The sequence below is a fragment of the Glandiceps talaboti genome, chromosome 1, assembly GCF_964340395.1.
Source record: "Glandiceps talaboti chromosome 1, keGlaTala1.1, whole genome shotgun sequence".
Lineage (NCBI taxonomy): Eukaryota > Metazoa > Hemichordata > Enteropneusta > Spengelidae > Glandiceps > Glandiceps talaboti.
In genome coordinates, this window is record NC_135549.1 from 9,112,157 (window position 1) to 9,123,731 (window position 11,575).

Here is an 11,575-nt window from a genome sequence, read left to right on the forward strand (position 1 = left end):
TTGCATCTCATACAATTTTTTTTTTGGGGGGGGTTCTTTTGTTAATATTTTAAAAAACCTAGTCCTCAGGTTGATCATAATACTTATAATAAAATATATTTATTCAGGGTAGTTCAAATAAGTGTTACAGTAGTACTAAAGTAAATTAAAACAGTTCTTTCCATTGAGGCTCTCAATCATGGTGTAATACTTGTGGGCCTACTACAGGAATGGTATATCAGTTTTCTTTCAAATACACAAGTTAATGAAACTTAAAAGCGAATTTTCACAAAACGTTTTCACATCTTCCACTGACTTTAATACAAAGCAGAAATGAGATTCTCTTGATAACTTTACATTTCAACTGTTAAACATGTACACACCTGGAGAATGTTATGTATTGTGAAAGTTGGAACACTAGAATTATTGTAAGTCTTACGGTAATTTATAATTATAATTACATTACTCTTTATATAAAGCATAACAGTACACGATACAAATTATCGTGTAGGCGTTCACAACAATTTACTGCATTTTAACAGTAATATAAAAACGTGGTCATGCAGTATCTCCTGCAACAAAAATATCAACCTATGCTGGTGAAAATTGAAAATTTTCAGATAGAATTTATTCACAGAAATATTTCATTGAATTTAGCCTCTGACTTTGTTTGCTTTAATTTAATTTAATATTCAAAATGTCAAAAATATCCCATGGTAAACAATGCTATTCTCAAATCTTAAGGAAATTTAATACGATTCATCAGTAATGCAAATGTCTGGGGAAAAAAGACTGTTTATCATAAAACATGTCAACAATTGGTACAGCCGTTGTAACCTGAACCTACTAGACTCTGCAGTTTTGTGAACAATAAAAAACAGCTTTTCCATTGTGTTTATTATTTGCTCTACCAGCAACAGTTTTCAAAATATGCATAATAGTAAAATTCATGAGGTCAAACACCAGAATGAATAAAGCTATGGATTGATGGAATATAGTACCTATATGCCAGCATATTTTAACCACACAATATAATAACATCCATCACTCTCAGAGTTTTACCGAGGAAAGTTACATGTACAAAGCATATGCAAAGGGCACCTTACATTCTACAATAAGAAAACATGTCATCTATCAGAAATAAAACACAATGTATGCAGACATATGTCACAATAGTACATGCATGTACATGATGCAGTCACTACATGGGAAGAATACAGTAAAAATTAGTGAATTTATCCTATACCAGCTGTTACTGCATATTTTCACTAAATGACATCTGTCAGGGCCACTAAAATAAAAATGTTTTCATTTCAGACAACCCGCCATGTAGTTTATAGCTTAAACCAGTACATAAATTAATAAAACTATATAGGGTTTCAATCTGAGACAGGACTCTACAGCCCCCTTCCCCACTACACACACACCTTTTTAATTTATGTATACAGAAGGCTATTATTTTCTTACCATGATAATAAATCATTAATAATTACTAATCAACTTCCAACAACCAAAAGTAATCTTCCTAGCTCATTTGTGACTTTTTTATTTTTCATGAAGAATACATATTATCAATAGCAGTGTAAAAGGTAAATTCCCAACACATTGATATGCCAGCAATCCATGTTTGCAACACTGTTGCATATCAAACCATTACATTTGCCCCAAGTGACAATTTTGATCCCCCCCCCCCAACATATTGATATACTAACAATGCATATTTGCAACACTGTTACATATCAAACCATTGCATTGGCCCCAAGTGATAATTTTGATCCCCCAACACATTGATATGCTAACAATGCATATTTGCAACACTGTTGCATATCAAACCATTGCATTGGCTTCAAGTGACAATTTTGATGCTGTCAAGAAAAATAATTCAACGCAAGCAGTACAAAAGTATGATGAGGCATTTCATGAATCCAGGGGGACATCGTATGTTGAAATAATACCTCGTCAGATATGCATTTGATAGGTGGTCACCCAGTTCTGGATTGTTATAATATGCCATTATAATAACTTGATATGTCTGGAACAGTGTGTGAAGTTAACGTTGGTCCATTTGTCAGAGACCTACAAATTTCCGTAAGGCCTAATAAAAAAATAGGTGGGGTAGGTAGATTTTTTATTTTATCTTATTATATTTTTTTTTCATGTTGAGTGTCTATTTCAGGTTTTCCATTGTTTTCCAAATGGTCTCTGTGTTATTTATTTCTTCCTATCAATTGTACAGCCATTACAGATAAGAAGAACAGTTTTAGAGTGTCTTTTAGTAGAATCAGTTTCCACATCCACTATTTCTGGCAACGCTTCACAATTTTCACAATTTTATAATTTTTTTCTTGAAAACGTAAAAAAAAGTTTAGGGTCGGTAGTGAAAATCTAGGTGTGGTCAAGTAACCGGAACCAAACCATTTTTTTTCTAGGCCTAAGGACCAACAATTTTGCAGAGTTATAGCAACTTTGTTGAACCTTATGACCAATTGCAATTTGTAGTTACTGAATAACAGTTATTTAATAATATGGATATATCCAAATTTTACCAACACGAATCTGACTTTGTGGTACGTGTTTTATGCTTACTTACTTGTTTGTAAGTGACCCGTCATGAGTCAGAGAATTGTTGATATCAGGTTCTACAGTGATGTACTTAGCATACATAAATTACATGTCAGAATACACTATTGAGGTTGGTTGAATTTTTCAATCTTTGTATTTGTACAAATTGTGAATACAAGAAGAGATTATATAGATGAAATAAATTATTGTAGATACTAAACTATTTGTTGCATTCTTAATTATTACAGCAAGACAACATGTAACATGATAAAGTTCACAATCACTTGATCTTTATGGGGAGTGGGAGGCAAAGGGGCGTAGAGTTAGCTATAGGTCATAAACTGCATCAAACAAGGACCTTCAGTTTCCCATAAGGACCAACAGCTTTTACTACCTTTCGGTCATGATGGCCAAGTCATTTTCCCTTAACTTCACACATGGGTCTGGAATATTTGTAGCCCACAACATTTAGTTTCCTGGAATCAGCCATACTTTTGGATTCCCTAATGTAGGAGTTCAATAAGAGATCTCTTCATGGATGTTTGGGTGGACCCATAAACTTACATATTTGAAAATCAAATCCTGGCTATAAATACAAAAGTGCAGGTACAAGATATTATCATTGTGACTTTAAAGCAGTCATACACAGCTGTTAGTTCCAGAATTTTTTTCTGTCCTACCAGGATACTCCAAAAGTGGTTTTTTTCCCTCTCTCATGTATTGCAGGTACAGAGAGGAGTAAGTCAGGTAAATAATGTTGGGTTCTTATATAGCGCTTTCCCACACCGTGCTCAAAGCGCTTTACAATTTATTACCCCTGGCTCGGATCAGAACGGCACAACGGCCCTTTAGTCTTCCTCAACTCCCCGGGGAGCATACAATCCATTGCAGCCATTTCAGCGCATAGGATTAAAGCCTTCACATTGCAACCTACATCCTACCAGGTCCCCAATTATACAGCTGGGTTGACTGAAGCACAGTCGTGGTTCAAATCTTGCCCAAGGACTTTAGCCACTCAGAAACAAACAGCAGGCAGCGACAGGACTCGAACCTGCAACCTGTAGATTCCAAGCCGGTCACGCTAACCATTCACCCATCATGACTCCATGTAAACTTACATGATATACATATTTCAACACCCGGTACAATAATTTTTGTGGAGAATCCAGGTAGTGACCATGAAACTGCATTTAGATTTTACCTACTTTAATACTGCCCTTAAGAAAAACAATGTGCCAAAGGTTTTGTAGCATAACTGTATATTTTATATATTTTCAAAAAATGTTTATCTCTACGTACATGTAGTTTTCAAAATATAAGATTTGTCCAAAATTCATATTTTTACACCTAATCTACATATCACAGATGAGATAATCATGAATACATCATCATCTACACATTCCTAGAATCATTGCCATTAAATTTCAGCTCAATCTGCCAAGTGGAATTAAAGATTTTGACCAAAAAAACACATTTTAGAACCAATTTGCATATCACTGATGGGATCATCATGTCATGAACACTTTTTTATCTACACATCCCTAAGAACATTTCCACTAAATTTCAGACCAATCTGTCCTGTAGGTTTTTTTTTACCAAAATCACATTTTTGACCCACATCACACACCTATACTGCAATCAGTTTCATTTGAACAACTTCCTAACTATAGACACCCAGAGTAATATCCACACCACACTATGGCAATCAGTCCAGCATTTTTTTACCGTCATCCAAACACATACAACACATACATGCACATCCATACAGACAGACAGACAGACAGACCCTTTGCCATCTCTACAGCACTACTGAATCTCAATTGTGCCAAACATTGTGTGACATTTTTTTTGCTACTAAAAAATAATGAAGACTTTAAATTTCTGACAAAAATAAAGGATAACAATGTCAACACATTTCTTTTAGATTTTTTTTTTTATTTTACATGATGGCTGATAGTAAGTCAAAATTATTAGTCAACTCTCTTGTTATATTAGTAATGATTCTTATGAACTACCCATTTTTCTCTCTGCTTGAATGTACTTTTACAAGATAACTGTTTTCCAAGTACTATAACCCTACATTTTTATAAGCAAAGTTTCATCACATTATCAAAAGTTATGCACCAAATTTGAACAAATATAAATATCAGAGATACAGGAATTATCAATAAATAATAAACATCCTTTAATGCACGTTATTTCGTTCTATAAATCCGGCCATCAGGCTATGTCCAATTCCACATGGAAAACGTTAAACATGACTCAAAAGATTACTACTTCTTGCAAAATAAAATACTTTAATCAAGTAGAAAATTTACCCACAGAGTAAAACGTACGCCCAAAACAGGCAAGATTTACATGTGAAAAGATAGCAATACAAGGGAAAACAAAATGTTTGAAAAACACCCCTGATGGTGAGTTTCTTCCATTGTTCTTTCCTTTCACAAACTATATAAAAGACATCTTTGCAAATACATGACAAAGATATGGTTGGTCCAGGAATACATTTGTAGACTATAGCGATGCAATATAACTTGGATCATTTATCATCTGACAATGTATGTATGTAATCATTGCTCCTAATACAGACTACTTACAAAATATAATACAAAGATTTTGTGATTCAGAATTATATTTGATCCAAGTAATGTCAGTTTATCCATTTTTGAAGAGTGATGATGAATACCTGGTTGAGTTTTGCTAATACAACTAATACTGGCCAATTATGTACTACAGATATCTGTAGAATTACCTGCCTGAGTTCTGCCAATACAACTTACAAGCAGTGATGGCTACAGATAGATGTGGAATTACCTGCTTGAGTTCTGCCAATACAACCAGTGATGGCCAAGTATGTACTAAAGATACCTGTAGAGTATTCTGCTAATTCTCCATGCCTAGTACCACTACTAGGCTGTCAGTAGTCAGACATAATACATATTAAAACCGTTTGATGACATAAATTAGTATGTACCAGTGCAATAAAATGTCAAAGTAACCCCATTATGCCACAAACTGTGCTACCAACACCTGAAGACAATTAAATAATGGCATTGGGAAGGCATGTATCAATTTAACAACACAACAATAGTTGATGTAGGTATTTGCATATGAGTAAAGTTTTTTATTTATTTATTTATTTATTTTTAAAACCACAACTGATACCCCAAAATAGTGAAATGTTCATATTGTGTATTACAGATAATATTACTTAAATGTGAGATTCATTGCCTTTATTTCTTAGTCAACTTGGTCATTCACTAAGTTATAACAGTTCAGTGAGAACAGTTGTACCATACCCAGTAATTCACTAAGTTATAACAGTTCAGTGAGAACAGTTGTACCATACCCAGTCATTTACTGAGTTATAACAGTTCAGTGAGAACAGTTGTACCATACCATCATTTACTGAGTTATAACAGTTCAGTAAGAACAGTTGTAACATATCCAGTAATTCACTAAGTTATAACAGTTCAGTGAGAACAGTTGTACCATACCCAGTCATTTACTGAGTTATAACAGTTCAGTAAGAACAGTTGTACCATACCATCATTTACTGAGTTATAACAGTTCAGTAAGAACAGTTGTAACATATCCAGTAATTCACTGAGTTATAACAGTTCAGTGAGAACAGTTGTATCATACCCAGTCATTTACTGAGTTATAACAGTTCAGTGAGAACAGTTGTATCATATCCAGGCATTCACTGAGTTATAACAGTTCAGTGAGAACAGTTGTAACATATCCAGTAATTCACTGAGTTATAACAGTTCAGTGAGAACAGTTGTATCATACCCAGTCATTTACTGAGTTATAACAGTTCAGTGAGAACAGTTGTATCATATCCAGGCATTCACTGAGTTATAACAGTTCAGTGAGAACAGTTGTATCATACCCAGTCATTCACTGAGTTATAACAGTTCAGTAAGAACAGTTGTATCATATCCAGTAATTCACTGAGTTGTAACAGCTCAGTAAGAACAGTTGTACCATACCCAGTCATTCAGTGAGTTGTAACAGCTCAGTGAGAACAGTTGTACCATACCCAGTCATTCACTAAGTTATAACAGCTCTGTGAGAACAGTTGTAACATACCCAGTCATTCACTAAGTTATAACAGCTCAGTGAAAACAGTTGTACCATACCCAGTCATTCAGTGAGTTATAACAGTTCAGTGAGAACAGTTGTACCATACCCAGTCATTTACTTAGTTATAACAGTTCAGTGAGAACAGTTGTACCATACCCAGTCATTTACTTAGTTATAACAGTTCAGTGAGAACAGTTGTACCATACCCAGTCATTTACTTAGTTATAACAGTTCAGTGAGAACAGTTGTACCATACCCAGTCATTTACTGAGTTGTAACAGTTCAGTGAGAACAGTTGTATCATACCCAGTAATTCACTGAGTTGTAACAGCTCAGTGAGAACAGTTGTAACATACCCAGTCATTTACTGAGTTGTAACAGCTCAGTGAGAACAGTTGTACCATACCCAGTCATTTACTTAGTTATAACAGTTCAGTGAGAACAGTTGTACCATACCCAGTCATTCACTGAGTTGTAACAGTTCAGTGAGAACAGTTGTATCATACCCAGTCATTCACTGAGTTGTAACAGCTCAGTGAGAACAGTTGTACCATACCCAGTCATTCACTAAGTTATAACAGCTCTGTGAGAACAGTTGTACCATACCCAGTCATTCACTAAGTTATAACAGCTCTGTGAGAACAGTTGTACCATACCCAGGCATTCAGTGAGTTGTAACAGTTCAGTGAGAACAGTTGTAACATATCCAGTCACCCTGAACTCTCATGTGCTGGTGAGAAGGTTTATGTAATCAGTTCAAGAGATATTTAATATCTCTCAAATATTTTACTACACAAATAACAACGAATGCACTATTTGATCTGGTGGGTTACAAAACAGTCAAATGCCAAAGAACACACAATCACATACACAAAGTCCATACAACATACCATGCAAGACTTCAAATCCAAACATAAAGACAATGTTCTTAGTATACAATACTAAAGGCATCTTTCATGTGTATAGATTACATAACAATAGAATAAAAAACTAACTTATGTTTTGGTAATATTACATTTTTCTAACTTCATAAAAAAACACTAATAAAATATCATATTAGTATTATCTATTTACTACATACCGTACAAAAGACATCATTTTCGTGTAAAAACAACAAAAACTAATTTTCTTGTTCCATGTTGCAGTTTAAATTCAAATAGTGTCAGCTCTTTGAAAGTTTGAGCACATGCAGTGTTCAAAAGTACCAAAGGGAATTTTACGTCATTACTATTATTTCAAAGAATAAAGTATAAATTCAAGTCTTTATTTTTAAAACATAAAGGCCTAAAAAAATTGTGTGGTTCTTATTATGCTCAATTTTAGAATAGGTGGGGTAGGTAGATTTTTTTTTTATATGTGAGTGTCTAGTTAAGGTAGTTATGTTTTCCGTTGTTTTCCATATATAGTCTCTGTGTTATTGGTTTCTTCTCATCAGATGTACAGCCATTACAGATTGAAAGAACAATTTTATATTGTCTTTTTAAGTTCATGTCAGTTTCTGCAAGACTTCATAATTTTCATGATTTTATTAATTCTTTTCTAAAAAACGTCCAAAAAAGTTTAGGATCGGCAGTGAAAAACTAGGTGGGGTTGGGTAACTGAAACCAAACAATTTTTTTTAGGCCCAATCATATTTTTTTTTTTTTTTAAACCCAGCAACTGGAACAATTTCAATTTTATATTGTCTAAAAATTTTGATCTGAAACTTTTGACTCAAAACCACCAATAAATTTACTGTTAAATTCTTGTTCCCTATTTTCTAAACTGTCACTTCTGTATGCCTTGTTAAAATGTGCAGTACACTGTTCTAAATCAAAGCAACCCAGATTTATGGGACAATGTATGGATGACCTGGAGATGAATGGCTTTTTAATTGTCATTATCTAGTCTAGTGAATAATCCCCATTAAATATTCATCTCACCTTCACTTCACTAGATAAGTGCCTTCTACAAATTGCTCTAATTTTAAAAGGCTTTCTTTTTTTGGCAAATAAGTCAACACTCAGACCCAGAGATATTGATTATATAGATGGATGGGCTCTGCTCTGTTGTCATGATTTTACTGTTTCACTGTGAAGGCTTTACCAAACAAGAAATAATTATGCAAGAGTCACTATATCAAAACAATGTATAGAAACATAATGTGTGTTGGTATATATTGTTACATTTTGTCTTTGTATTTGCTGTACTATATATTTCACAGCATGATGTAACTATTACAATATATCTCTAACATGCAAAATAAAACATATTTTCAGGTGTATTCATTCATTTTTTAAGGGTAAAAAAAAGGATATGAAACTGGCACTATAAATACATACAAACAAACAAACAAACACAATGTCGTTTTCACTATTCAATGGGTTACTTTGTTTAACTTTGTATTTTTATAAATCATTGCACATATAACGGGAAGCCATGTACCTAGACTTGACTTTTGTGAGAGTACATACACTCCAAGACGTCTACGGAAAGTGCCAGCTATCGATCATTTATTCCGACGAATGCTTGCTTTAACATGAACGAGTCAGTGGGAGTGAACACCATCAAGTTGTTTATCACCTTTCTAAGTGAAGGTAGGTAGGGAGGTGGACGTCAGTAGTTCGTGGAGAGAAATTTGAATATCTGATCGCCACAAGAATTTTGATAATTTTAAGATCGACAACCGATTATCGAATACGAAAGTGGTGATGGTGAGCAACATTAGAAAATGTATTGCCAAAAAGATGTATAACATTGAGTTATTAAAAGAACCAAGTGAACTTACCTATCAACTAATACGCCGCCAAGAAGTGACCCGACTAACGTACTCAAGGCCTGGGCGAAGAAAACCCAACTCATAGTTTCAAGCGGACTGCTTGTTTGGCACCCTAAATCAAGTAAAGTCGGCCCAAGCAACGCAACACACATGCCAAAAGTCAAGAATACGCTGCAGTACGTAACTGTCGCTTGCATGTTTTCCTGGAATACCTCCTTCGCTGTCACTTGGTCCCCCTTTCGCTGGTCATCGGCCGAAGTTTCCGACGTCATAGGTGGTGTTGTTGTAGGTTCTGCTGCAGACGGCGCCTCCATTCCGTTGCTATTTTTAACCTCACTCGATGTGGCAGACTTTCCCTGAAGTTGGGACACGTTCTCTGAAGTTGACATCGTTCGTTTAATACTTTGTTTCTGCCGAGAACGTCTCAACAATAATATTAGTCCTTGGTACAATCAGATACATTGATGTAGTGTAGCCGACAGATGGGTGATACAAGCGTTTGCCAAGTACGTCCAGATCACTTCCCCATTGACAGCGACTACATGCACACACACATAAACCCACGACGATGATTCAAACGAAAACTTTACATGCAGAGCTTTGCCACCTCTACGCACTGGACAATTCTATTAGGACGTAGGGGTGAAGGCATACAGATAGGATGTACATAATTATAATGCCCAAAATATCTCATGCATTTTACTATGTGACAGTGTGTGTACAGAACAATAATAATGCCGATAAAAAGTAACTCAAAGTCGTTTAAAACAACATGACACGTATTAATCAACATTTTAAATAAAACACAGCTACCAGGCTTGTAGCTCTGGATTTATACGCTACGGGACACGTCTTCTCGAGAAGACGTGTCGAAACCCCGCGTAGCGTATAAATCCAGAGCTACCAGGCTTGTTGCCGACCGACCAGTCGAGTCGTGGGTCAGTATTTTTGGCGTGCTTGATATTGGTATTTTCAAAATTCTCATTTCTGAATTTTTTGATGAACATTCAACCCAAATTCTTCGACCAGGAAGATGTTTATGGGTGAGATGTTCATTGAAATGTCGACTATCTCTGTGATTTGAGGGTCGTGGTTTATTCCATCGGTTGTTCCATATCCGGATCCAGTGAAAGATGGCGCGCATGGCACTCCACTTCAGGCCATGCCAGTACCTGAGGCCTTTCTCCGTACTACTAGTACTATGGTCTGAGCTGAGACCGACTACTTGACTGTGGTATACATGAGTATACTCGTAGTGGTGCTCAGTCCTTCTATCACGTGACACTAGTACAAATTACAAGTATGTACATGTATAAACGCAGACGATGAACCGATGATGCAAATCAAATCAATGGCTTGTCTCGACATGATCACGTTAAAGAGCCTTCAGTGGGGTGAGGGATTGGAGGGGCCATATTTTACAAATCGATTCTATCCTAGTGGAGGGCAATAATTTAAGAAGTGGGAAGGTTACATTTGATTTTACACATCGTATTATCTAACTTTGCATTATTTTGTGATTTTTGGTATCCCACCGCTGCCACCGGTTCCACATCCAGCAACAACCACCATTGTACGGTAATATCACAAGAAATTGCTGCTGACAACATTGCAGTGAATCGTATAGTTGTTGTGTTGGTGTAAGCATGGATGTATTGTAATACAGCCATGGTGTAAGCAGAAGGTTGACAGTGCGTCACACAGGAATGAATTTAAGGGGGAAATAGTTAGGATGTTGAACTCAGCCCAAACAATAGCGGGAGTGCGCCAATCTAGTATTTGGGAGTCCTGGTCTTCAGCTCTGCCAATACGATCCAAACTTTTATAAAGCCACTGTTTTTTTCCCACTAAGTTCTATCACCCCGTGAATTTGTGTGAAAGTACAACATTAAGTATAATCGTGTAATTATCGTGTTTGAAACAATTTTGGAACTCGCGTCCAGAAATATTTGGGAATTCAGTTCTTTTAACAAATACTTTTTCCTTGACTTGATCCAATTAATTTTTTTCGCAGTAGGTGGAACTTAGCAAAAAAAAATCACACGACTGGACTCTAGGCTATATCATCATCAGCTATGCTCTGCCCATGTACCACTTGTATAAGGTCATCTATCTAATTATGATTCTGATCATATTTCCATCTATTTATCTACCTACCTCCCACCCACCTGTCTATCTACCACGCAT

At 35.5% G+C, this 11,575-nt stretch overlaps 1 protein-coding gene across 2 annotated transcripts in view; it reads right to left on the minus strand.

Annotated features, from left to right (window-relative positions):
* The window catches only part of LOC144453850 (major facilitator superfamily domain-containing protein 4A-like), a 77,011-nt gene extending 67,068 nt beyond the window's left edge, over positions 1–9,943 (minus strand). For both annotated transcript variants that reach the window (XM_078145223.1, XM_078145228.1), the window contains exon 1: positions 9,398–9,943. In XM_078145223.1, the coding sequence (XP_078001349.1) occupies positions 9,398–9,777 (380 nt within the window). In that variant the 5' untranslated portion in view covers positions 9,778–9,943. The remainder of the gene's footprint in view (positions 1–9,397) is intronic.
* Positions 9,944–11,575: the final 1,632 nt, after the last annotated feature.